The 27,716-nt window shown below is 40.7% G+C and overlaps 2 protein-coding genes across 3 annotated transcripts in view; one reads left to right on the top strand and one right to left on the bottom strand.

Annotated features, from left to right (window-relative positions):
- furinb (furin (paired basic amino acid cleaving enzyme) b) overlaps positions 1 to 12,871 on the bottom strand; it is an 87,609-nt gene extending 74,738 nt beyond the window's left edge. Inside the window, exons 1-2 of one of the 2 annotated variants that reach the window (XM_062420304.1) lie at positions 12,637 to 12,871; positions 6,356 to 6,635 (exon numbers count right to left, since the gene is read on the bottom strand). In XM_062420304.1, coding sequence (XP_062276288.1) covers positions 6,356 to 6,532 — 177 coding nt within the window. In that variant the 5' untranslated portion in view covers positions 6,533 to 6,635; positions 12,637 to 12,871. Of the gene's footprint in view, positions 1 to 6,355; positions 6,636 to 12,299; positions 12,506 to 12,636 lie in introns of those variants that run through there. The other variant, XM_062420305.1, reaches the window with a different exon arrangement.
- A 1,001-nt stretch (positions 12,872 to 13,872) lies between these two features.
- Positions 13,873 to 21,648, top strand: accs (1-aminocyclopropane-1-carboxylate synthase homolog (Arabidopsis)(non-functional)). Its single transcript, XM_062420892.1, has 16 exons — positions 13,873 to 14,050; positions 14,248 to 14,906; positions 15,011 to 15,759; positions 15,864 to 15,923; positions 16,035 to 16,105; positions 16,235 to 16,304; positions 17,045 to 17,111; positions 17,616 to 17,713; positions 17,925 to 18,002; positions 18,203 to 18,303; positions 18,768 to 18,857; positions 18,965 to 19,010; positions 19,102 to 19,243; positions 19,960 to 20,102; positions 20,256 to 20,409; positions 20,681 to 21,648. Exons 2-16 carry the CDS (start codon positions 14,270 to 14,272, stop codon positions 21,097 to 21,099), a joined length of 2,925 nt encoding a protein of 974 aa, XP_062276876.1. The 5' UTR covers positions 13,873 to 14,050; positions 14,248 to 14,269; the 3' UTR covers positions 21,100 to 21,648.
- Positions 21,649 to 27,716: the final 6,068 nt, after the last annotated feature.

Below are 27,716 nucleotides of genomic sequence, written 5' to 3'. Positions count from 1 at the left end.
AATTTTAAGTATTGCGTGATTCAAATTCAACAGTCTGGTACTAGTACATATTATGCTGGTGATGCTGTTGTTTTGGATCAGCATCTAGTTAGACACTGACCTTATTAAACACAGTGGGCATGAGTGAGAAATTAAATGAACCACTTTAAATTCTGTCTCTTATTGTGTTTCTCAAATTGTGTTGTTACTACTATACAGTTAAAATTATTAAATTACAAATGCAAAATAATAAATAAATACATTTAGTAAATTGACATTTTTAACAGTTACCATGGATGCTGGTGTATGCATGTCGTCTTCTGTAAGTAGTGTTGTGTTGTTACAGCCTTACACACATTTCAATCAGCTACACTGTGATTTAGGACTGAAAATAGGTCCTCCTCCTGACAGTTTTTGGATAGTGGAAGCATTTCATGCAGCTTAATGATGCTGCGAGAGCAAAAGAAAATTAGGGCAATGTTTGTCAATCATTCTGTATTAATATTAATATTTTGAATTAATTATGTTGAACACACTAACACTATATGATGAAATTGTAAACACACTAAGAGCAATGCTGCACCACATGAGCTGAGGGCAAACACTGTGTTTAAGACAAAATGTATAAAAACATGAAGTGAGATATTATATTTCAAAGGTATATGTGCTTTACAGCTGGGTTACTATCAGTTCATTATGGTAGATAACATGAAACCAAGCTACATGACTTACCAGTCATATCTGTTCTACTTCATCTAAGACTAACTTCACTTTTTTCACAATGCTGCTAATTTTGTCAAATAATGGCAAGATCACATCCATTTTGGTGACTAAACTGACATTAAATAAATAAGTAAAATGCCAAAGACTTACTTTAACTGGCTTCTTGTTGAGCCAGTAAATTAAAATTTGAATATGAAACCTTGTTTACATCATGGGTTGAACTATTTTAAATTTGTAATTTTCACTTCTCCACAATAGATGGTTATTGCAGTGTTTACCTAAACTTACCTGATAAAAGAAATAAAACTAGAAAAAAGACAAACCATTCTAAAAATGACAATAGTGTGAAAGAACAAAAAAGCTGTGGTTTCTGCTGAGAGAATCTCTTTCGTATAATAATCTCTTGGTACCATTATAATATATTAGCACCTCCACAGACTATTTCTATTGAGACTCGTTAGTGCCAAAGGCAAGACTTCACAGTTTTTATTCAGAGACAATCCTTATTTTCCCCTTCAAAGTCCTGTGGGAAATAGAAGACAGCAAATACTGCAGGTGCAGGCATCGGCTGTCTGTATGCTGCAGTACAGTGTACTATAAGGTTATGAGTGAAACTAAAGTGGTGAAGTGTGAGGATATGAACATCTCAGGAAAAGTATGCACTGCAGAGAAAACAAGAGGCAGAGACAAACATGCAGAAACAAAGAGAGAGAGGGAGATGATTTTGATGTTCCTTTAAATAAACTACTACCTTAAAATGAGGCCAAATCATCACCTAGCCAAACAAATGAACTACCACACACGCGCGCACACACACAAGAACACACATGCCTCCCAATCGCACTCAAGGCAAATGAAAGCAAGATAAAAGCAAACACAATGTCTGATACAATCAGCCAATCTGACAGAGCTTGCTTAACAAATCACGCTGAAATATAGAATAATCAAACCCCTCCTGACCCGCGGTGCATGCTGCTCTACATAGACTTGTAGTCGCTTAAAAGCATCAGTGTTTTTTTCTTAAGCAATAATACATGAACTCAACCCTGACACGCTGTGACTGACTCACACAGCCACTCCATCAGGAGACCACGGAGAGAAAGAGAGTGAGTTGTATTACTGGTGGGTTTTTTTTGTTACATTTCATGCCAATACAGCTCATTTGAATTGAATGGAGAAAGAGGGAGACAAAGAGAGAGAGAGAGAGAGAGAGAGAGAGAGAGAGAGAGAGAGAGAGAGAGAGAGAGAGAGAGAGAGAGAGAGAGAGAGAGAGAGAGAGAGAGAGGGCTCGTGCATCACACAGTTGGCAGAGTATCATGGACAATGGCCTTGGAGCGCATTACATCCCACCTAGCACAGAGCTGATATATGCTTGTGTGTGTGCTGTGATAGTATGAGACTGGAAAACAGTGCTGTGGAAAATTGAGAAATGGAAGCTGAGGAATTATTGGATTTTTGAAGGAATGTCACGGCACAATCAGAGGAAGCAAGGTGACTGCAATCAAACATTTGCTCACTACCTGGAAGTAATCTGTTCCCTCTGCAACAGAAGAGCCGGTGGAGTGTTTTCCTGCAGTTTCTGAAGAGAGTCGCGACTTTAAACAAGTTGGACAGGAGAACCTGTGTGTTGTTTATTTCAGGTTACACTATAGTCTCGTTTAGAGTAAGTTAGCTATAAATAGAAAGAGAGCACGAGACCCAGATGCAGCGATATAAAGAGAAATTGAAAGATGTGAGAGACACACACAGAGAGGCTCTGGTATTAGATGTCTACTCCACAGCGTTTGGATTCAGTCTGGTAACGCCCACAGAGACTGCCCATCCTCATAAAAACAATGATTCTGACTTGGCTCACCAAGAACACAACATGACATTTAGCTCTAAACCCTGGTCTGCAACTCCTACGCAGGCACAACAGCATTATTGAAAAAAGAAAAAAAAGAAAAAAGGAAGAAAAAAGCTATCTAACACATTACAGAGAAACAGATACAACAATGCTCTGTGTCGACTGAACCGTAGATGCACACCGGGAAGCCTAAATGACATTTACACTTGAACCCTGGTGTTGAACACATGCACACACACACAGAGACTCAAACACTCTCTCTTTCTCTCTCTCTCACTCAACAACACTCATAGAAAATTAAGCGGAAACATAATGAGTGAATCTGCAAATACACAAAGAAACTCTACCCATGACGATCTCATAATCACATTAGTGATGAAAATCCCATTAACTCCTGATTATACATCAGCTTCTCTGCTGTCTTCAAGTGCCCTGTACAACAACCATCAAGAATGATGGAAAGATGACGAAGCTGTTTCCCTTCTAAGCCCCCATCCCTGCAAAGCCTTGTCTAACCAATACCCTCACGTAACCCCCAATGTACTATCAGAATACAGACGCTGCACATAGCTTGTACATCGTCCTTCTCTCATGGCACTCAGTCAGGAACCAGACACTACAATAAAACTTATTTGGGTGCCTCAGTGAAACAATGACTGAAGACGTACCACAAAATCTAATTCCAGACAGTTGATAATACTAAATTTCACCCTTCCAGCCATCTAACACTCATGCTTTTCCATCCGTAATATCATACTCCATTAGCTATCTTCCTTCTTTATTTTTTTTACTTTTTTTGTTGCCGGTGTCTCCCACACGCTCTCTCTCAGCCATCAAGCTCTCACCACACGTTTCACTTGTACTCTTTTCTTATTTTTCCAAAGGGAAATTGTCAATTTTCTCAATTCTTTCTGCACTCTTTCAAACTCCCCTTTTTATTATCTATCTCACCCTCTTACTCAGACTATTCTATTGTGTATATTCGCTGTTAGAGTATCAGCCTGTTACATCAAAACTGCAAATAGAAGCTCAAACGTGGCTTTTCTTTAGATTGTGCAGACATGTAATGTGGGGCCATACAACCCAGAACCAAAGGCTGGGGTGAGGTGAGGTGAGCGAGTGGTTTTTGGGTCCCTCTTTGGAAAAAAGGGGCTACGCTCCTTTAAAGTTCTGGGACCCAGGCGGCTTAATGTCACATTCACTACGAATGACAAGCTGACACATTGCATCAGACGTTCAGTAACAGACAGCTGTCTGAGAGGACTCGTTCATGTGCCTCCTTACAGCTCCAGTCCCTTGATGCAATCACTAATAAACAGAAGGCGAAAATAAAGCTATACATCAACCACTTAAACTAGTTTATTGGACATATAGGCTGGAGAGGTCTTTGTGGCTGGGTAGAATGAAGGAAGGAGAGGTACACAGGACAAGGAAACGTTTTTTAAGGAAATTGATCACGTAAGGGGAATATATAATATATATATATATATAATAATATGAGAGAAATAAGAATGACCTAGTTCAGAGTCAGAGGGAGCCTTTTTTTTCTCCATTGTGTCCTTGTGTGATCGTCTAGAATATGTATGTGTGTTCTGTGAGCAAAATATTGAATATTTCATTTTACCCAATTCACTAAGACTAGAAATTGATTCTCTATCTAGAATTCACAGAAGCAATTAAGAGTAAAAGCCCATTAGAGGCAATTATACCTAATGTAAGCTTTCTTTCACTCAGCAGTACAATAGTTTCAGACTGTTGGAACAACTGCAGCTATCCAGATCAATACTAAATGAACCCCAGATTCAGGCAGAATACAAGTGCCTCCGACAAACACAATGTTCACATGGATACAATTTAATAAGAAGGGGTGGACAATTAAGATCTCACACGCCTGACCTTCGAAATTGCCATAACCGCATGCAACAACTGTTCACTATCATAACAGGGGGACTAAAAACATCTGGCCTTGCACCCCAGACAAAGCTTTGGCAAAAAAAAAAGAAAGCAAAGATAAGCCTGAATTAATTTTGCAAGCCCCTCTTTCAGAAAATCCTATTTATTGATGGGGAGAAGTGGGACGGGAATATGCAGAACCTCCTACGCATGATATTCCTAAGAAGTAATCCAGAAGGCTGTTCACTGGCGTGTGTAGCACTCAGGCAGCTCCACAAAGACGCATGCAAATGAAGTTAAGTCTCAAGTGGAGCAACAGGGGGAGAGAGGACCAAATAGTGACTCACTGTCAAATGCTGAGCACAAATATGGAAAAGCTTAGCCTTGGAAGCAATTTGTTATTCAAAGGACCTAAAACACCACTGAAAGGACAATAAGTCACTTCCACTCTGGCTCCCATGTTCTTCTGACAGTTTCATTCCTCTATCTGCAAAATGTGTGACACAACAGCTCAATTAATTAAAAATCATAAATATAGAAGGCAGTAAAATTAAACCTATATTATAATTAAATATAACAACCTTCCCCTGAACTCTAAAATAACAGCCTTATTATTCCTTTCTATTTCTAACACTACTCTGTAAACACAAACAGGGTTTCCCACCAGTGTGTTGCAAGCCTGGCAGCACGCCGGGCCTGAGCATTGGGGAAAATGTTTTGAAAATGTATTTTTAATCTAAAATGTGTCGTACAAGTAGCGTAGCTCTTTTAAAGAGCGGCTCAGTGGGTAGGTTGTGTGTGTAGCAAGTGTGCGGTCGCTGGAGAAAGGGAGAGAGAGTGAGAGAGAGAGAGAGAGAGAGAGAGAGAGAGAGAGAGAGAGAGCGAGAGAGAGAGAGAGAGAAGAGAGAGAAAGATAAAAAGAGAAAGATAAAAAGAGAAAGATAGAGAGCACGGAGAACCTTAAGTTCAAAGTTCCCACACAATTTCACAGACAGCATTGAGACCCAAAGCCAATATAATTTATGTGACCATTTACAACCTTTAAAGTAATTCCATTACAGGCGAAATAATTCAATCCCATGACTTTTTCCAAAACGTCCAAAATGATTTTACTTAATTTCATGACTTTTCCAGGTTTTCCATACATGTGGGAGCCCTGGAAGTTAACAGTATAGCAGTGAACCTAGCAGTGCAATGTGTGTATAGTTTAGGCTATTTGTCAGTGAATAAAAGCTACACCTCCTCAAGACCCCAGCCAAGTTCCTGTTTCTTGCTTGCAACACAGCTGAAGTGAAAGGGATTAGCCCCAAAGTTAGCGACAACTTTAGCTCAGGCTCACTTAAAGCTGAGGTAGGCAGTTTATCTGGAAAAGACAAAAAAAGAAGCCAGAATTTGAAAATACAGTCCTCCTCCTGCAGCTCTCCATCCTCCCCTCTCTGTCATAAAGCTCTCCTACCAGAAGAACAGAACTCCTTCTCCCTACCTTAACTAAACAAGAACGCCTCTCACCTGTTTTTAAGTCCACCACACAGGAATTCGAGTGATGTTGTTTTTCACTACTGGGACCTGAATTCACTTCCATTGAAAGTCTCTCGCTCCGGCGTTTTTGATAAGATTATGCATAACAGCTTTTCTGGCGGAAACCCTGAAAACTGTCTGCCAGTGCGTAAGGAAGTCATGCACACCCCACTGAAGCTACAAGAACTGGAGGAGGCCACACTTTCGCAATCCACTGCACAAACAAAAGAGCCTAGAGGTGTCACATCAGGCTCAGCTTTGATGCTCAGCTTTGATGTGCAACAGTGATGATCACCTATAAACCACAGCTGTATGTGGATACAGGGACACAGTCTCACACAAACTGCTTTACAGTTAACTATATATACTCAAACATATACTGTAAGCAGAACTTACATTTCCGTGGTTGATGAAACCATGTTCCCTGGCGATGCGGTCAGCCTCCTCAGGCCCCCCATTGATCTGGACAGCCCAAGCGTTGGTGTAGACCTCTGCTGCGTCAGTCCACTTCAGCACTGCTATCAGGAGGACACGGACTGTCCATAAATGCAGTAGGGCCACCCTGGCATCCATGAAAAGGAGAACACTTTACAGGGCAGTCTATCCGTCCGTCTGTCACTGCTTCCCAGGCAGAGTGGAGCTGCTCTACCTTACTGCAGTAAAGTAGAACAGTGGCCTAAAGAGGACATGAGAGGACAGCTATAAGGACAAACGTGGTTTTCTTAACTGGGTCACTCCAGGGCCTAAATTACCTATTGCAGATACCATTCAGAAAACAAACCCAAACCTGTTGGCAAAAATTAACAGCACCCCCATAGATCTTATCATGCAGCATAGTTAGCTCAATGTCCACTGTGAAACTCAGAGACAGTAAAAAACATCTTAATAAATGTGTAATGCATAAATATTAGGTCAAAACAGACAAGGGCTTTGCCAAAAACAATTATTTTTCTAGCCTCCCTCATCTTTTTCAGACCTGAATTGGTAATGTATGATAATGATATACAGTAGGCTTGTTGCTGCAATACAGGAGGAGCTCCAAGCAAACCAGTGCACAGCCAGCTGTGTCAACTAGAGAGACAAAGAGGATTTTGAAACTCTCTTTTCTTTAGGCTCTCTGGTACCCTTGTAATATTAGGATATTCAAATTCAACGTCTGAAAAGGTACAATGTATTTTAATTGAACTGCAAAATAACAAGCATGATAAAAAAAAGAACCATTATTGGAGAAAATGTTTAAAGTAAAAAAGATTTTCAGACTGGCACATTCAACAGGCCTTTGATTTGCAGCTCTTTGAGTTGTAAGAAAAGGAGCCCATGAGTCACACCTACGTATAAAAGGGAAGCTTTTGGTAAGTTAACCGGCGCTGAACGAAAAAGAAAAATGAAAAGGTGTGGGATTCTTGCTAAGTATATCAATTCATCCTTAGAAAGATGAAGAGGAGGGAGGTGATGCAGGTTTAAATGCCTGTCCGGTCCAACTGCTGATCCCACTGCTGATCCCACCAACGTGGCATCAGTGAGTCAAACCCTGCTACACCATGAGCTGATGTGTGCAAAGTGTCCAATCCAAGCCATTTAAAATTGAACAAATTTAAGTATGTTGTGTTCAGTTGTGTGTGATTGCTGGTTTCCCTCGGGGGTGTAAAAATTCAAAAATAAGTAATTTCCTCTATGGCCACCCGCAGGACAAATTAAGATTTTCATCCCTGTCACCTTAAGGCTTTACAAATGGAAAAATCATCAGTGTGTTCATTCTGTCAAACAGTTTCAAAATGTGGAGTGTAATGAACATCGGAGGCTTCAGGGGCTGCTATAGGGCTTTCGACTTTCAGTCCTGTTAATGAATTTTAGAAAAAACAATGGGAGCCTGTGTCTTCTGCAAAGTAAGGCAAACGTGCAGCAGGGCAGACTGTTCTACTGACTGTGGTTGACAGTGTTTAGACTCTTTGTAGGCAACAGAGGTGAAAAAAACCCAATGTATTTTCACAGTGCATTCCAATTAAGTGGTGGTTATATTTGGTTTTGACAGGTTCAAATTTTAATGACCTGTCAATATTGATTTTCCAGGGTAGGAGGATATAAGTCCTCTCAGATAACTGGATATTTTCGCAAAGAAAATAAAACTAATTGAGAGAATCCCTTATGGCAGTGGATAATTTGAAATGTAACAACGTAATTGGTTTGCAGGTTGTGGCTGTTTTTGCCTCAAGTTCTCCGTAAACTTCATTGTCCAAAACAGGCAAAACATTTCAAATCTTTTTACCACACGCAGAAGACGCCCTCGCCCTTCATTCACCCTAACAATTATCCCCCGTTTCTGCATACCCAAACTATTCAAAGAGGAGAAAGCTTGCTGTGTACATCTGTGGCTTCACAGATACATTTAGGAGTGGGTGTGATTTGAGCGCAGCAGGAGAATTGGAAGAAACATGACCAGGGGCTGTCACTCTTCTCGTGGAGCAATTCTTCTGAGCTCATTAGACGCTATGCTGGAGTCGCAAAAACAGGAGCAGGGGGTCTGCTGTAACTGAGAGGGCTGAGGGCGGGAGGAAGAGATGGAGAGTGAAAGAGACATATGGAGGTGGGGCATAACTCCCCCCATACAGCATTGCGGATAATGAGTACATAATAAAAAATGCCCAAAACACCTTCTCTCCAAACACAGCCTGGAGAGGAGTTTACAAGAGGCTGCTTACTCTTACAATATACATCAAAGGCCTTAAACTGAGATGAAACTTCAACCCTTCAAAGCACAGGAGAACTTAGGATCTAAACTACAATGAAAACAGAAAAACTGTTGCGTAACCTCTTTGGATATTATTACCACGCTCGAGTGAGTGAGCCGGTGGAAAATGAAGGGGTGGAGAGGTGACCCTTGGTATGCTAAAATAACACGACCGCTTTCAATTATTAATTCAGCACCTCTTGTTTCAAGCTATTGACAGACCTCCAAATGTGGTTCAGTGTGTCAGAGTGACAAGGGTGGCTGGGATATTTTGATCAAAGATTCATGATTTTCAAAGAACACTTTGTCACTCACAGAACATCAGCAGTGACAACAGGTGGTTCCTGTGATAGCACTTTTCTTAAGAAGTGTCCAGAAAATTCATGATGAGCAATTCTCTCCTCTCTCTCTTTCTCACAGCAACAACATCTGAGGTGCCCTTGAGAAACACGCTTCACCACCAAAACCAAAACCACCGCCGCCTACCCCTCCTCCTCCCGCTCCTGTAGAACTGTTCAGGAGCCAACAGAACAAGAGTGTGCTGCACAAACTCTACACAGTGATTCCTGTGCCTCACTCTCCACCACTACTTATTCTAGGACTAGCTGGATCAGCAATGCTTTAACACTATGCATTCATTATAGTTCTGATATCATCATTAAGCCCTTGGGCAACAGCTAACTACTGCACTGTGAGATATTCTCCGGAGTTGCAGCTTCAGGGAACACTAGATTTTAAGATCTAGTATGAGCCAGACAGCTGAAAATGGATCCTTATGCAGAGAAAGTCTCGTTAGATGTGGGAACATTTTTAAAATACAGTAATATTATAATACGGTGGTAATATAATGTTTCTTTTTCCTAATCTTACTTTGAATCTGATTAAAATGATACAGCAAAATGCCCAACATTATATTATTGCTGGTTACCATAAATTGCAGTACATACGTTTTTATAGGCTGCAAATAAATGTGACGGCTCCATATGTGTTTTATTTATGAATTAGATGTACTAGATTACTCTTCATTACCTCGTTATCTCATTTGAGATCAGGTCACCTGACCACACCTCAGGCAGAAGACCCCCCACCCCCCATTAGGTGTAATCACTACTGTATGTTAACAAGACGCTATATATGCTGCCCTTATCCTCCCTTTGTTCTTTCTTTGACCCTGGCCGTGCTGTGTGTGTGTGTGTGTGTCCTGCAAGCCAGATTTCTACATTATTTGATTCAAGCCTCTGATAAAGACATTTGATTTGCATGTTAATAACTTAGTTCTCTAGATGCACGGCTTAAACCACACAGAACAAAGACCAAAACATCAGCCAAAAATTCTAAGAAAAGAAAAGTACTCTAAGCTGCAAACTTGGAGTCCTGCCTCGTCTATCTATCGGTCTCTCTCTCTCACTCACACTCTCTCTCACGCACACGTGTACACACACACACACACACACACACACACACACACAAACACACACCAGCCTACCCACTAGGTTTTAGAACAGTCTTCTTTGATAATGAGGCTCATTGTTTACTATAAAATATCTGGACTCACTGTACATTTTTATTGCAACTCTTTAAAACCCAAAAATGGGGGATCCTTGCCAGTTTACATAAATATCAGGCAATAAATCATAATTTCTTTTAAAGCTCTCTCAGATGCTGGTATGAGCCTCAAAAATTCAGCTTTGGTCAGTTGTAGCTCAATAAATGATTCTGATATTACCAACAGCGACACTCATAATGTCACCACATTATTAAAATCAAAGCACTGAGTCAAACATGTTATCATATTCCATTATCAGTACAGCCCACTTCAAGCCCACTTCTAGCTCTAGCTCTACCTCTTACACAGTGATGGTAATAAAGATGTGGAGTTACAGATCTAGGCTTGAGACCAGAAAGATATCAATCTGACTCTCCTCCCCATCTAGAAAATGCATATGACCTGGACAGCACTCGATCCTGAGCAGTTCCACTGCAACTGCTTGCTAAAAGTAGCATTAGTGAATAACAGTGAAGCCTATTTTTACATGAATACGTCCAATTGTACAAATGTGATGTATTTGACAAGCAACATGCGCATTCAGTTTACTTTTTCAGTCTCGAGAGACCCAACAAGCATAATGTGACAGAATAACAGATCCGCTCTTGATGGGGATAAACAGGCTATTTCCATTGGTAATGACAAGCACAGTAAACTGTGACAGACCATATGCAGCACTCAGCTCTATTTCAGGCTGCCCAACAGCCAAATCTACACCCACCATGTGCTCCAGTCTGGGCTGCCCTTTCATAGAAAACCAAGGCACAGGAGAGAGCTGAAGCATTTGTGAAGTACCACTGACAACCAAGCATCCTCTCCTGAGAGGGAAAATTGCTCAGAGTGGAAGCGTGATTGCAAAACCAAAGGCATTTTACAGGCATGTTGTGCTCAGAGTGGACAGTGGTACACAGCTGGGAGTGAGCTGTATGACGATCATCACTGCAAAGTGAGCGAGAACGTTGTGACTGAGTACCACTAAAGCCTGATCCATTTTAGCTCCCAGTGTCTATGAGAGATGGAAAAGCCTGATAAAATGTTGTCTAGGGCAGCAGTAATGTGTCCAGGAGAAAGGATCAATGTGTAAGTAATGTCCCACAGAGAGATCCAACCCGATGTTTAACAGCCATCTGAATCTTGGAATTGTTCCCTGTGTCAAACTTCCCTTCATTCACAACACACTCTGCCCTAGTTTATAGATGAGTTATATCGTTGACAAGTTTGTCTTTTGCTTTCTCTCCTCCACTGCCTTTTTGTTTTATGTTTTTATAAAACGTGTGTTCCTAAGAGCACACAGCTGAAAAATTATCAGTATTGTTAGACTGTAGTACTAGTGACAAATCAACAGAGCTGGAAAGGTGGTGTCCAGGGCAGAGCGTGCATGTAAACAACTCAGTCCACCTTATTCTTGCAACAATACAGAACCATCTCTTATAATAGCTTTAATCTCTTAACTGCCCTGGGCACGATTTAGGCCATACAAAAAGAGGCATTAAGGGTAAGTTTAATAGGGTAATCTTTGATAGGGTAAAGTACTGTAATCCAACTGAGAAGGAAGCTTCAAGCCTTGTTGTTTGCCTCAGTAGATGGTGACCTTGACTTTCTCTGTTGATGAAATCCCAGTGGGTGTTACAGGAGATGTATAAAATAACAGAGGACAAGACAGAATAAGTTTGATCGCTTAAGAGTTCAGTTTTTTCCAGCAGAATATGATTTGTTGTTTTAACCAGAACTCACTTTGTTCATGTCAAGTAGGCACATAAATTAATCCGATGTCAGTGTGAAGTAAAATTGTACGAAGCTTGGTTAAAGCAATTTCTGCCTTTGCCTGTGAAGAAGAACTAACTTAAATGTATTACAGCAATTCCCACCATCACACACATAAAACTACTTGATGAAGGGTGAATAAGTGAGAGAAAAAATAATATGGAAGAATGTGTGTGCCAAGAGAGAGACAGAAAGAGGGAGGAAAGCCGAGTATGGATCTGAATTAACAGTCACATGAAACCTGCTGCAGAAAAAACAACACTGTCAATACAACAATAACAACAAACATGCCGGTATCTTACCAACAATAAACTTCAGAGAGAAAGCACTGCAGATCAAAGATGGTCAATAATCGGACTAAGTCATGTCTTCCTCAAAGGAAAAGGTCCACCTATACTGGGTGAAGAGAGCCCGATACCCAGACTAGTGTAGGATTCACCTGACTGGGAGGACTGGTGAGGGTTGTCGGCAGCGCTGGCAGAGACTTTATGCTAAATAGCCGTCATGCTTTCCGCAAATACTCCAGTTGTTCCCACCCACTCTGTCTCTGCCCACAGCTCCCCTCCCTATTTTAAACACGTCCAACTCGTGGCTACTTCAGTGAAACTGAAAGAGTCAACCAGTTGTTGTCACTCGTACCGTTTCCAGTCAGATGTCAACAGGGACCGAGGCAACAAGCCTCCTCATCCTCTTCTTCTGCCTCCGGGTGGATACACCCCTTTCTCCTGCGGCTTTGCCTTTCAACTTTACATTTAGCTTTAGAGGTAAACCTGACGCTGTACGTCCCCCTACTCAGTCCATGAGATAAATAATAATGCACACACCCATCCCTCTCCAAAAAAGTGCTGAATTCAATGATCCCGTGTAACGTTAGCTTATCATCTGCCACCAACTTGCCAGTTAACTTCAACGCTCGTAGCCAGTCATTTCTTTCACAGCTTCTTCTCACGGTTTCTCACATGGCTTGTCTGCTGACTACAGTGTGTTGATATTCATTTTACACACACACTCCACTCACTCACACACAGAGTAAACACACGGATATAAAAAGGAGGAGAGAGAGGGGGCTACATGCCAATGGAAACGTAGCGGTTCAGAACTGGATGGAAACGATAACAAACTGCCACTAACGCTTTTCTCCAGGAAATACGTCACGTTTAGAGCCGCCTGGACTATCGTGTGCGCTTCATTTAAGTACCGCAATTGTTGAGAGGGGCGGGGCAATGTTTCCTGATAGTCTGAAAAAGGGATAAACTCTCCAAAAGTCACATTTACCCTCTTTTAATTCGACGTCAATATTTTATCCTCTTTAGTGGGAGAGATTAATTCATTGGCGACATAGTTTAAATTGATAAATGTATTATACGTAGCGGCAAAAAGTACAAATTTGTACAATAATTTGGTCGTCAACGACAGAATATATATTTTGGTTATTCTGAAGATAACACAGCCTGTTTTTGGTTATACTTGAAGCTGTTAGCGTTGTTTTTTTCGCTTTCTTTGTTATTTTATCGTTTTATACACGCACCGGGACATGCCTATATTAAAAACACGCATCCTCGTTGGCCAGATAACTGTTTCTTACAGCTGTATGTGACCGCCATCTTCTGGGCCTCTGTTGACTTTACACCAGTAGATAAAACCATACCGTACCGGTAGACGGCGCCATAACACAAAGCTTTCAGTCTGACTCTGACTCGCATGGTTGTGTCTACCCCGTTTACAGCCTGGCATAAGTGAAATCCAGCCCGCTTTCAGCAGTTTCCCCGCTAACACGGACCAAAGTTATCCCGGAATAAGGACAGCACGCATGTGCCGTCAACCCGGATGTAGATATTTTCACGCGTCTATTCCCCATTTCACCAAGTTGTGACAGATTTGCTGGTAGGAAAGAACATGATATTTTAGCACCGGACTGGACAAAGCGTTGTCATTCCAAACCGGTCCAAAGCGGGTTAACCAAGCCGTGAAATGTGTCGACCTATGTGGATGTCACATCTGAGTGACAGATCCACAACAATCTGTTTCCGAAGAGCAGCTCTTTAGATTTACGGTGAGCGGAGAGCATGAGTGGGTAAACACAGCCTACACACAATTTCTGTTGTCATGAACTATGGATATTAAGAATGCATGTGACCATCTTTACCCGAAATCAATGTTATTGTTGTGACTGAAGTTGGGATGACAAAGGTGATAACAAAGATGACTTGACAAAGCATGTTTCAATGACCCCCTCATCCTGTGTTGCAGAATACATCCTGTTACTTAAAGGATGGACTTCCGCGGCAGGAGGCATGAACGAGGCAGCAACTGGACCGACCCGGAGATAGTGGAGCTGCTCCAGCTGTGGTCCGATGAGTCGGTCCAGATTGAACTAGAGAGCTCATTGCGCAATCAGCGTGTGTTTGACCGCATAGCTCAGATCCTGCGCGAAAAAGGCATCTACCGCACAGGTGACCAGTGCAGGGAGAAGATCAAGAAGATGAAGCTGGAGTACCGCCGCATAAAGGACAACCATAAAATGAGGTCTTGGAAGTTTTATGATGTGATGGACAGGGTGTTGGCGAACAGACCGGCTATCACTTACTCTTCCCTGGGCGGGGCTGTCATAGCTCAACAAGTTTTTCAGAGTCCTGGTGGGACAGATGCGTATCTGCAAGGGGTTTCTGCAGGTGCCTTTGGTCCAGCTTCTACAGGTGGGTTTTTGTTTGGTCACCCTCCTAAGACTGGAGATCCGCTAGATATAAAATGTGAAGATGTTGAGGAGAGCATGCTGAACTCAGGTGTTGCACCTCCAGAGATGTACTATGGATCTGGGGATGATCAGGAAACTGATGGGCAGTCTCTACTGGGACCAGAGGACACACTGGGTCAAGGAGAGAGTTCAAATGCAAGGATCTCTCCTTCAGGTAGTTTATCCACATTATAAGTGCATTTATTGATATTTGTATGACTAGATTAATTGGTGTTAAGTAGTTGCAAGTCTTGTCTCATATCTTTATTTTGTCACCAGGGTTTACTGACCTGAATATTTCTGGCTCTGCCACCCAGTCTGGTGGTGGTCCTGTGCCACATGATGCATCTGAGCTACCCAGTAAGGAAGGTTCTCATCCTCCATCTGCTGTAAGACAGAGGAAGCGCCGACGGGCGGGCAAAACATCATGGGGTCATGTAGGTGCTAGATGTGGCAGCCAGGGGCGACTGGATAAAGCTCTGACCAGCTTCCTCACCTGGCAGCAGTCAGCTGAAGAGCGCCTCCTCTCCCTTGAGGAGGCACGGCTGGAGAGGGAGCTGCAGGCCGATGAGCGGCGGGAGCAGCGGGAGGAGAAGAGGGCGGAACAGGAGCGCCAGCATGAGTTGCGCCTGTTCAGCATGCTCACAGGGGCATTGGTCAGACGGGATACTCAGACCACTGCAACAACACCAGCGGACCCCACTGTGTCACCCCTAGTTAATCTGTCAGCTTCACTGACGGCCGCAGCTGCCCCCTCTGTCTCATCATCTTTATCTCAGCCACCTTCAGAGGCAGCCACTACACAGGCTGTTTCCACTGAGGAAACGACAACATCAACAGTGCCCACATCTGTCAAGGCCTGCGAAATGTCTGAGATCATTTTGGCAACTCTGAGAGGTGCAGAAGCTCCTAGCCGCAGCGTGTACCTGTCCAACCGCGGTAATGCTATCCGACAGCATCAAGGCATTCTCCAGGAGGGCTATGCCCAATATGGAGCAGACAGATACCATGACACAAACAACCCTAATGTGAGTGTGTCATTTAAATACTAAAAACTATTTGGCAGTTCCAATATGTTAATAAAATGACAATGACATTTGTTTATATGATCCTCTCCTTTTCTCTCTCCCAGGGTGTAATAAACATGGGCACCAGTGAGAACAAATTATGCTATGATCTTCTTCATAAACGGGTAAGATTAACAATGCAGTCACATTTGGATAATAATGATGTAATGTTGTATAATATGTGTTTACCCCTGTACGTTATCTCACAAATGAATTCATATCCCTTCCTTTTACAGCTGACCCAGCCTGACATGCTCCATATTGACCCGTCTTTGTTGCAGTATTCAGACTGGAGGGGACACACGTTGTAAGAGACAAAAGTTGACATTTATCTTCATTTTTAATGAGAGAGCACATTTGTCATGTGGCTCTTATTAAAAATTGAACAAAGTAAACATGAATCCTCTTAAAACCTTTTTATCTCACTCTCTTGCAGCCTGAGAGAGGAGGTTGCAAAGTTCCTGACTCACTACTGTTGTTCTCCAAACCCTCTCAAAGCTGACAATGTAAGTGAAGATTGTTGCTTTTAATGCCTGAGAGAACATGATTCCTATGATCATATGTGTAAGAAACAATCTGCAGTCATTTAAGTATACTAAAATGTAAGATAATAATTATTCATATGCAAAGAAAACACAATTCAGCTGTGCCTGCACTTTAAGGGAGTATTTACATTTTGTGAGACTACAGTATTTCCTCAGGACAATAAGTCAGATGGGTTAGATTTTAGTTTCTTTTTTGGATTAAGATACAACAGTAAAATGATACATTTCTAAGGGAATAAAGTGATCAATAATATCACATCAGTATTACCTACAACATCACAATGAATGCATTTATAATTTATTTCTTCAGAATAACAACTTTTACTTTTGACACCAAATTAAACTTGATTTTAAATAATTAAACTGGATGTCTGAGATTTGTGTAAAGAAGGTCTCATGTTGTGATGGATACAGATGTCCAGGAAATTATGTAATTACTGACTGTATTACACCCATTCATTCTCAAAAATGAAGGCGGTGGATTCAGTTAATTTACTTGATTAACTCAAATTCCGATCATAGAGATACCAAATCCTACAATTGAACTATCATTGCGTTTTTAATGTAACCGACTTAATTTGCAGATGTAATGAATGTCTGTTTTAGCAGGTGGATGAATTGGTGCATACACTATTTATCAGGCCTCTCTCTGTGCCTTAATTGGGTCTTTCATAAGTCGGTGGATGTGTGTGTTTGTTCAGGTTGTGGTGATGAACGGCTGTGGTTCCCTCTTCTCATGTATTGCTGCAGTAATTTGCGACCCTAAAGGTAGGTTCCCAAATGCATTTATACACACATACGATACAGTATATCCATATATTTACTGTATGAATACAAATGTAATACCTACATATCTAATGAAATCTACATATCTAAAAAATCAAATCAAATCATTATGTTAAGTTTAATAGAGAATGGGTATGATGTAGCATGATGAATTAAACAAAACACCTCATATGTTCTTAATCTTTAGTGCCACTTAAAGCAAGGCCTAATTTGAAGCAGTGCAATGTATTTGCCTTGATATAAAACTCCTAAGTCTGAGAGAAAGGCCACTTTCATCTATTTACTACCAAGGTGGATCACTTTGATGGTGCATCATTTATTTGTGTTAACACGCCTTACAAGATTAAAAGACAAAAATGACCACTAATACCCTAAATAGTAGATTTTATGCATTTACATACATCATTCATAGGCAATTTGCAAGGAGATTGTATTCACACATACATCTTTAAATGTTTTGTGTTTCATGTGTTTTTCGTTTTGTAGATGCCATTCTCATTCCTACTCCTTTCTACGGTGTTATCACTGAAGACCTGCATTTGTATAGTGATGTCAAATTGTTTCATGTGCCTCTTGACTGTGAGGTAGGAACACACAGCCAGATTTACTTGCATGTGTTTGTTTATGTGTCTGTGTATTTGTTCATACTATTGTGCCTTACTGATTGTATACATTCAGTGGAACTCATATTTTTATGGACATCATGTAATCTTGTGCAGTAGGTTGTATGTTTCTGCTGTCCATTCCCAGCATTGAATTACTTTTTCTTTTCCTCTTGTTACTTGTGATTTACAGGCCAGTGGCAAAGACAGTCGACCCTTCCATCTCACTGTGGCCAAACTAGAAGAAGGTCTGAAAAGAGCTAAGGAGGAGGTAATTCATGGATGCATTTGTAACACTTGCCCTCAATGAATCCTAAAAGAAATACTGAACCGCTCTAAAAACACTACAGCTATGTTTTATGTTCAGGTAAAGGCCTCAGATGCTGCTTTTTGTGAGATTTGTTTTGCAGCTTTATTCTTAAAGACAGTATATCAGTTCCCATTTATTTAGAAACTGTCTGTCTCTTTTAGGGGTCAATAATTCGAGCTGTTATCCTGATGAACCCCCACAACCCCCTTGCTGAGATCTACACCCCGAAGGAGATGATTGCCTTCTTGGAGTTTGCCAAAAGGTATGTTAGCCCCACTATTATCTCACACTGTGGCCTAACACTGTAATCCTCCCAGTCTGCAGTCCTGTGGCTCCTTAAAGCACATTGACAAGCCCTTGCATACAGTTCCTGTTGTGAACTCTTATTTTACGGACGACAGCTCTGCCCTGTGTGTGGAATATCAAGCGCTCTTGAAGGAGTTTTATCACCTCTCTTAACCATCAGCATATTGTCAAGTTCAGTCATGTGCCAAGGAGTCTCCTACATCATCTATTGTTTTCTAAATGATCTTCCCAGAGTAATTCCCTCCATAGACCCTCACAGGCACTGAGCTGCTGTAACCATAAACCACAGTGCTTTTACACTGACATAGGACGTTAAAGGAACCGTTTTTATCTTGCATTTTCATTGTCATAAGCAGTCATTAACTGTATAAAGCATCATTAAGGCTGGACTGTAAAGGTGTATATTGTTTCCTGCTTTAGAAATGAGCTCCACGCCATCATAGATGAAGTCTACATGCTGACAGTATTTGATGAAGCTGTCACATTTCACAGTGTCCTCAGTATAGACAGGTACTGTATGAACCTGACCTCCGCATGATTACTCTATCAGACCCTTAATCATAACAATTGCGGCCGAAGACAGCCTCTTAACCGCTAATGATGTGCCCTTATTTCAGTTTGCCCGACCCTCAGAGGACACATGTAATGTGGGGGATGAGCAAGGTAAGTACTGTGCTGCTCTGTGCCAGAGTGTGAGCCTTTTTATATTGTGTTTGCTTTCATGTCTCGTTTAACTTCCTCTTGTCCTTTCTAGGACTTTGCAATGGCAGGAATCAGAATAGGCACTTTGTATACTGAGAACAAAGACCTTGTGGAGGCTTTGGCCCAGCTGGGCTCATTCCATGGTATCTCTGGAACCACACAGCACCAGGTAGCACAACTTCTTCAGGACAGAGGTATGGATCAAAGCTCTATATGTGCTTTTGCAAACACACTGTCGTAGTCATGTCAGATTTAGACTAAACACAACTTGCCAAATGGGAAAATAAGACAATGAGACAAGCCAAAATTCTAACAGATTCAACCAGCTGTATTTGCATGAAGCAAACAGTTTGTGAATGCTCGACTTTAAATTCATGAAAGCAAATTATTTCTGAAAATTGTTCTGAAATAGGCAGGTGACAAATTAAAGGAAGAACCAACATAGCATGTTTTAGTAAGGTTTTGGGCAACCACATGCCGCCAGAACAGCTTCAGTACTCCCTGTTATTGATTCTACAGTCTCTGAACTCCACTGGAGGGATAAACATCATTGTTCAGTTGGCTTGAGCTTTGGTGACTGTGAAGGTCATAGCATATAATTCACATTATCCCTATGGATGGGCACGATGATTGTCATCCTGGAAGAGACCACTCCCATCAGGATATATATTTTTCATCATAGGTGATCATTCAGAAGAACCAGGTCCACTCACTGTAGGGGTTAAGCATTCAGACATGTACTATTATTTTCTTTGATTTGTCACCCGTCTGTATATCAGGCCCCTTTTTTTCAGCTTGCACTGATTTGACAGGAGCACAGTATGGGCTGCTGCTGAACATCAATCTGCACAAAGACTTGTAACATTTCATTTACACTTACCTATTGTCACTTTTTGCTTTTATGTTCAAGAGTGGATCAGCGACACATTTTTGCCTGAGAACAGACGCCGACTGAAAGCTGCTCACTGCTACGTGACAGGGGAGCTGCAGAGTATGGGAATTGACTACCTGGACAGGCCTGCTGCACTGTATGTCTGGGCTGACCTCAGGAAGGTAACAAGACCAAAATCATGTTAAGATTGTTAGGGCTGATTAAAATTCAGATAACAATTCTTTCGGACTTTGTGTTCCACGTGGTTGTTTCTTGAAAACAGTGTGGGTGCATTCATGTAGTTTTTATGTGTCACTGTTTCCCTGTTTTGGTAGTACCTCAGAGAGTCATCATTTGAGGAGGAGTTGTCTATGTGGAGGGGCTTCCTCAGACACAAGGTAGTGTTGAGCTGTGGTCAGGCCTTCTCCTGCTCCATACCCGGCTGGTTTCGCATTGTCTTTGCAGACCAACAGAGTCACCTTCAGCTTGGTGAGTCATAAAGTATTATATACAGTATATTCTGTTTCTTTCAGTGTACACATTTTATTTGTTAGCTTAAGAGCTGATATCTGTTTTTCCACATTTTTAATGTTATTCTCATCCATTTTCTGCCTTAAACTAGATACTGATTAGATTGTTATTTCATTGATCAGTCAGTGTTTTGTGTTATTCCAGCTTGGTTTTTGCTTTGTATCTTAATCTAGGCATTGATTGGATTATAGTTACTGACTTGTTCTGGGAATGTTTTGTGTTATTTCAGGCCTGAAGCGAATTAGAGAGGCTTTGAAAGAAACTGAAGAAAAAATTGCCAGCCATGATTCACTCTCTATTAAAGAATCCAGTGAGGAAAGCAAAAATTCAGTAAAAGAGGACAGTGCAGATTCAGACAATGCTGCGATTGTAAATTCAACATCATCACCCCAGAGCAAGTCATCAGACCAGCTGAAGGAGAAGGATAGGCCTGTTCCTGACACAGGCTCGCCGGCCACTGATGAGTTTGTATTGCTGGACTGCCAAGCATCTAAGCCTGCAGAGGGCCTGGACTCTCTGATTGGTACTCTTAGAAATCAAATCCGTTCCTCTGATTGGCTAGAGAAAAACACTCCAGAGCTGTCTGCCGGGGACGACCCAGAGATTTTTGATGTATTCAAGGCCCTGCTGCAAAGAGCCAGAAAGTAAGCTTAGGATAAACAGGCACGGATGTAGCTGCCAAATTTTGGAAGGCAGCTACTTATGCATCCTTCCTCCTCTCTTTGTTCATGGTGAAAAGCTTGACACAAACACCTGACTCCAGGTCAAATCTGACGTTTATTTTTGAAGAGCAAAGAGGAAAACATTAGCCGAGAGCGGGCTAAAGAGAAGAGTCGGAGAAAAGAAAAGCAGGCAAGGCCAGAAAGGAAGAAAAGGACTGCTGTGAGAGTGCTTTACATCTGCTTCTCGAGGCCTTACTTTTAAGCTGCTAAGAGAGATGGCCTTGCTTTTCATAATACACAGTCAAAAGATGTTTATTTACTGAAGTAAATGCCAAATGTAAATCAACCAAAATCAGTTACATTTTACTGTCAAACATCTGAAGTCTGTTGATCTTAATTATAAATTTTTATTATTTTGTTCATATGCACTTTATCTTATCAGAATGTATTTTACCTTCTGTGAAATTAATGATCTGTGAATAAAAGAATGAAATGTTCTGTCTATATTTGACCATATTCAGTCATTTAAAATAAACCTTAATGGATCGGTGATGAAAATGTTTATGTCTCTCTCTCTCTATTTATGTATGTATTTATGTAAGTTCATTTTACACGTTTGATTTAGATAGATTCTGTATCTAATTTTATACAAAATATGTTGTCTTGCACTTCAAGACTGATGGCATTTCAGTAGGACTGACTTTTAAAGCTTGCTTTTGGGTGGGCTGTGGGCGCATTTCCGTTATAACAAAGGAAAGCGAAGGGGGTGGTAGTTATGTGACGTACTGTGTACCACTGTGTGAAGCGAGAGTGGGCTTTCCTTTGCTGTTTTGTCATACATAACGACCCGCTGACACCCACCACACACTTTTAGCATTTGATGCCAACAAAATGTATGAGTGATATATTGATGATATAAAAAATCTCTTAATTCTCAGGGGATTTCAAACTTTTTTAACTTCCTCTAAATGTGAATTTATTGTTTATTCCCTGTTGCTCCGTTTCAACCACTCAAACTTCTGCTTCTTCAAATAATACATGGCTGTCGGTGGAACTTTCACTTTCCCTACAGTGTGTGTTGGGGGGCCACAGTGGAGAATTCACGGGGAACTCTTAACAGCTTTCTGGGGGAGTTTCCACCGCAGCGGAGGTGGAGTAACACTGACAGGGTTCAACTATGAGTGAGCCATGGGCAGTACAAGTCATATTGTGTCAGTGTGTTGAAAGTAGAGGTACAGTAACAACTGTACAGCAGTAAACACTTGTAGCTCCTGGAACCTAAACTGCTTTAGCTTTACACAGTTTTTAATCACTGTGTATCTTAACAGCTTTGTTCCTGACAGCTTTTTTATTTAATCGACAACAAAGGTAAGACGGGACTTCCATTTTGATTTTACTGTATTATATCTGATTTATATAAAACAAACAACAAGGTTAGTTTTAAGTCATATTTACCTGCTCTTACTCAAATTCACTGCGCTTTAATCACACACCTTTTGACTCCTCTGTTTTTAATTTTTTGCATTCCTCTCAGTGCTGTACAAACATGAAGTTGCTGGAGTTAGGGGACTCCATCAGTCGCTTTAGATTTGCTCAGTCCTGTGTGGGGCTGGCTGGTTGCCTCTGTGTGTGCTATGCAGTCTGGACACCATTCTGGCTGAAGGACAAGGGACTCTGGGCAGAGTGGAATAACACTCAAAGTGACCTGACAAATCATAAGGATGGCAAAGTCTTCAGTGGTGAGCAACAATCCACATTCACCTTTTCACACTTCTTTCTGCAATCAGCATATCAAGTTTGACATCTATCTAAAGCGATCTCTTTGGTTTACATCAAAGGTGTCACTGAGATATTGAATGAACAGGAAGGGAAGATGTGTTTGTTGTGTTGTGTGGATAAGACACTGATTCTGTGATAGGGAGGTTTTTTTTAAACATGTTTGAATCTCTAAAGTGAATCAGCATTAGGAGGAAACTGTAAAAACATTGGGTTGCGGAAGAGACTTTCAAAAGTATCAAACAAGTACAAGCTTGCTCCTTTACCCTAGGGGTGCATTCTTTGTACCTGCTGAAGCTCACACGTGGATGAAGGCAGATGTGCTGGAATCTTGTTCAGCTGAAACTGATGAACCTTTTTGTTTGAGTCACTTAAATCTTGTTTCTTGTCACTGATAAGAAAAAGCCATTAATGTATATTGTTACTGTGTGTTGTATTCTGACAACATTTTTCTAGTCTTTCTTTCAAAATGAATTGAATGTAGAGTGGGATTAGCTACAGTGTGTGGGAACTACTGAAAAAGAACATGAACTCTTGATTTTGCTTTTCTGGTTTCGGTTGTAGGCAGACTAATGTTACTGGGCTTTCCGTGACAGTCCATGTGTGTTATTCCTTAAATATGTTTCACTTCATCATGCTGACTTCTTCAAATAGTTACTTGAAGAGTTCCTTCAGACTAGTTCCAAGACATCTTAAAATATTTTGCTTGTCATAATATTTTATGTATATTTGAACACCAAACAAGTTTAAAATAACATTATCTCAAATTTAAATAATATAAATGAAAAATATATCTACACATTCTACTCCATGACAAAACAAAATCAAATATTTTTCATTTTAAAAGCTCAATCACTAGACACAAGTCAACAATACAATGTCTAACCTCTTAACTAAAGCCTGTTCTCAGTGTATGTGTACTGGGGGCTTCAAGTTTCATCATCTCACTTGTTTGAGTTGCATACTGGACTGTGACTGGTTCCAAACTATTTGTTATGTCACAAAAATCATGCTCATACTGACACATTTTATACTGAGATTTAAGATGAGCATAGAGAAACTTTTCAGCAGATGAATGTGAACATATCTTTCTTGTGCCAAACTCGAACATACATCATTGTGTAAGCTCAAACGTAACAATAAGCAAAACAAACTTTTCCAGTGGCAGTTTGAAGAAAATCTCATTTATGTCTGTATATATATGTATCTTTGTCATCTAGCCATGGAAGCAGAGAGAGTATTTGGGGTTCTGTCCTTTTTACTGGCTGTAAGCACTGGTGCTCTGTCTCTGGTGTTTGCCCTCTGCTGGACATCCAACACGGTGCGCTCCTACTCCAACACCCGCTCTCTTCTCATGGCAGGACAGGCACTTTACCCCACCACCTTGCTGCTCCTTACCATGGCCTCTACAGGTAAAAGCCCTATACTCCTCAAAATATGTGAAACCTTTTCTTGCATTCCACTATATTAATAATTAAACTGCTGTTGTTTTGTGAGCTTTTAAAATAATAGATACATATCAAGCAAGGTAGTAAAAAATAGCCTCATTTCCTATTAACCTCAAATAACCTTAATGTCAAATCCGCACCTACAGAAATTCTTTTATGTACTACTCATTTACATACCCTGCAGGGCAGCAGGTTTTAAAGAGTCCTTTTAGTTTCCTCAGAATTACAGTTAATTATCATACAAACTATGTTCTACAGCTCCAGGCATTTAACAATTGACCTTTATGACTTTTTTCTTTTCCTGGCAATAGCACTTGATTTGACTCGTTCTTTCTCTTCTTTCTACAGGTTTCTTCTTCCTCCTCAGCTGGTCTCTTTTCACCTATCAGCATCAAGAAGAAATCCAGCAGGACTTCTCCAGCCTTGGCTCCTCATATTGGCTGGGGGCTTTAGGTTGGGTGTTGCTACTGGTTGTGGAGATGATAGTCTTTATAGCAGAACAATTTATCGTGCCAGACATCTTACCAGACTTAGAGAAGGCTGTGGAGGAGTGGTGGGTTGACTCGCAACTTAAATCTGCTAACCGCTCCTTCAGTGACAGTTATCATCCTGGTTACAGCACAAGCAGCAAAGCTCCAAAGAGGTATATGTCAGCACCTTGAAGGGAGTGCAGAATCAAGGACATGACAGAGAAAATGAACGTGGATGTGTAAGTTACACATTAACAAACTAAACAAGAAACCAGCAATTCCTCGCTGCTTAATAGATCAATGCAACCAGACTGAATATTGATTAACTTTTTTGGAGTTAAGTGTTTGCCTGGAGGAATTAAGATTCTCTGAATTCTGAACATCTGTGGGACTGAAGGGTGCTCGTTCTCCTGTTTGTTTTCAGTGTGGACTGAAAAGAAAAGAACATTTAAAAAAACACTAAGGACCAAGAATACAGGCTGGGAAACTGGGCAACAACTATAAGTTATATGTTGGTATATTTGTGTTTGTAAAGATATGAAATTCAACAAGTTGTGTTAGCGAGTCCAGGTTTGCTTCTGGGCCATGAACACATCCAGGTGTGGAGGGCCTCCAGTTGAACGTCACTAACAAAAACATGTGCAAACTCATACCTATGGCTGAATTTTTCAGTAGGTGCTGCAATGTACTTTATGAATGTTAAAATATGCCAGGTGAGATTATAAAGAGTAATTCTCAAGTGAAAAATGCTTATTGGTGAATATTTTATTTCAAAATGTGCGGAAAGATAAGCTAAAATGGCTCTAATATACAAAAAACTGTAAATTGACATCATAAATCATGTGAAATGCAAATACATGTCAGTATTTAGTGTTACTCTGTTAAAAGTTAGGTATTGGAGCATTTGTGTATATGCTGATGATGAGTAATGTTTTGCACAAATGTCTGTGATCACTCCCCCTTTTTGCTTTTCAAGAATTGGTGATGGTTATCATATTGTATGTGGCATGTCAGCTGTCTAGACTGTATGTGTGATCCAGTCTGAAGCAACCTTCTGTGGCAAAATAAAAGTGTACAAAGTTTTCCCTCCTTGATAATGTGTCTGTCTGAAAGGCACAAGAGTAACATCTGAAAAGAGAGGAGCTGGTGTATTGAGGGCTGAGCATGATGCACTGAAAAAAAGACCTATTTAAAAAATTGCTTCAATTGGTAACACGCAATTTAATCAAATCAAATCAAGTTAATACGTTAGAGCACGCCCGCTGATAGGGGGGGGACTAACGGGTCTGTTGTCCCGGGCCCAGGGTAGGGGGGGGGGGGGGGGGGGGGCAAAAATGTCCGGTCAGCCCAAGTCCGGTGCTCAGAAAAGTAAAGAAAAGATAAGAGGAAAATAGAGGCCTTAGAGATTTTCTAAACAAATATTTTAAAAAAGGTGGTGACGGTGAAGCTGGAACTAGTAAAGTCAACGTAGAGCAAGGTAAGAAACAGCGCAGCCAACGTTTACCGGCAGCCTTGTAACGTAACCTAACAGGTCAGCTCTAATGTTAAAGTCCATTAGCTTGTATAAAAGCCTGACACACAACACGTTATCTTTGACAGAAAAAGTTGAGTTTGGTAGCTCCGTCAGAGAGGAGAGAGATCCAGCTGCAGTCAGGTGACCGAGAGAGTGATGCGGGAGAGCTGCCCCGCGCAGAGAGTCTGAGCAGGATGGATCAGAGACTGATCAGACATTTATTTTCAGCGACTTGGGTAAAGTTAGAAAGAGATTGGCAGATTCGAACTTCAGCGATCATTATCTCACAAACGAAACATTGTTAAAACATAAAAAAATGTCTCTTTCCTATCGTAGTAAGGTAGACTATTGACTACAAACTAATTTTCGCCAAAACGAGTCGTCCTCCAGGCTGCAGGAAATATATTGCTCTCTATGCACTGCGGGCGGAGAGGCGAGCGCTTAGGGACCGTCTACAAAGTGCAGTACCAAAGTGAAAAATATTCAATATCTCCACTTTTATTCACTGTAGTCTCACCAAATTCACTCCACACATCAACGGTCACCTGATAATCATACTACAACAGTCATTTCATAAAAAATATTTTTGCATATTTTTGGGGAATTTTATTGTGAAAAATCTTCAATATCGTCAATATTATACACTGTATATTCACCAAAATCATGCTACACAACAAGGGTCACCTGATAATCATACTACAACAGTCATTTCAGGAAAACATTTTTGTTGCATATTTTTGGGGAATTTTATTGTGAAAAATCGTCAATAGCTTTAATATTATACAGTGTAGGACGACCAAAATCATGCTACACAACAAGGGTCACCTGATAATCGTACTACAACAGTTATTTCAGAAAAATGTGATTTTGCATATTTTTGGGGAATTTTATTGTGAAAAATCATCAATAGCGTATATATTATACACTGTATACTCACCAAAATCATGCTACACAACAAGGGTCACCTGATAATCATACTACAACAGTCATTTCAGGAAAACATTTTTGTTGCATATTTTAGGGGAATTTTATTGTGATTAATCGTCAATAGCGTTAATATTATACACTGTAGGATGACCAAAATCATGATACACAACAATGGTCACCTGATAATCATACTACAACAGTTATTTCAGGGGGAAAAAAATTGCATATTTTTGGGGAATTCTATTTTGAAATATCGTCAATAGCGTTAATATTATACAGTGTAGGATGACCAAAATCATGCTACACAACAAGGGTCACCTGATAATCATACTACAACATTTATTTTGGGGAAATTAGTTTTGATATAATTTGAGATTTTTTATATTAAAAAATCTTCAATATCGTAAATATTTTACAGTGTAGGATAACCAAAATCATACTACACAACAAGGGTCACCTGATAATCGTA

This window comes from Scomber scombrus, chromosome 6, assembly GCF_963691925.1.
Source record: "Scomber scombrus chromosome 6, fScoSco1.1, whole genome shotgun sequence".
Taxonomy (NCBI): Eukaryota; Metazoa; Chordata; class Actinopteri; order Scombriformes; family Scombridae; genus Scomber; species Scomber scombrus.
Note: the sequence above shows the minus strand (reverse complement) of the source record. Positions and strands in the feature narration are given on the sequence as shown.

Excerpts from the sequence above, each read along its gene's own strand:
- accs (XM_062420892.1), top strand. The coding sequence starts at position 14,270 with ATGGACTTCCGCGGCAGGAGGCATGAACGAGGCAGCAACTGGACCGAC. Across the intron at positions 16,305-17,044 it reads ACCCTCTCAAAGCTGACAAT|GTTGTGGTGATGAACGGCTG; the intron begins GTAAGTGAAGAT and ends GTGTTTGTTCAG. Across the intron at positions 17,714-17,924 it reads ATGTGCCTCTTGACTGTGAG|GCCAGTGGCAAAGACAGTCG; the intron begins GTAGGAACACAC and ends TGTGATTTACAG.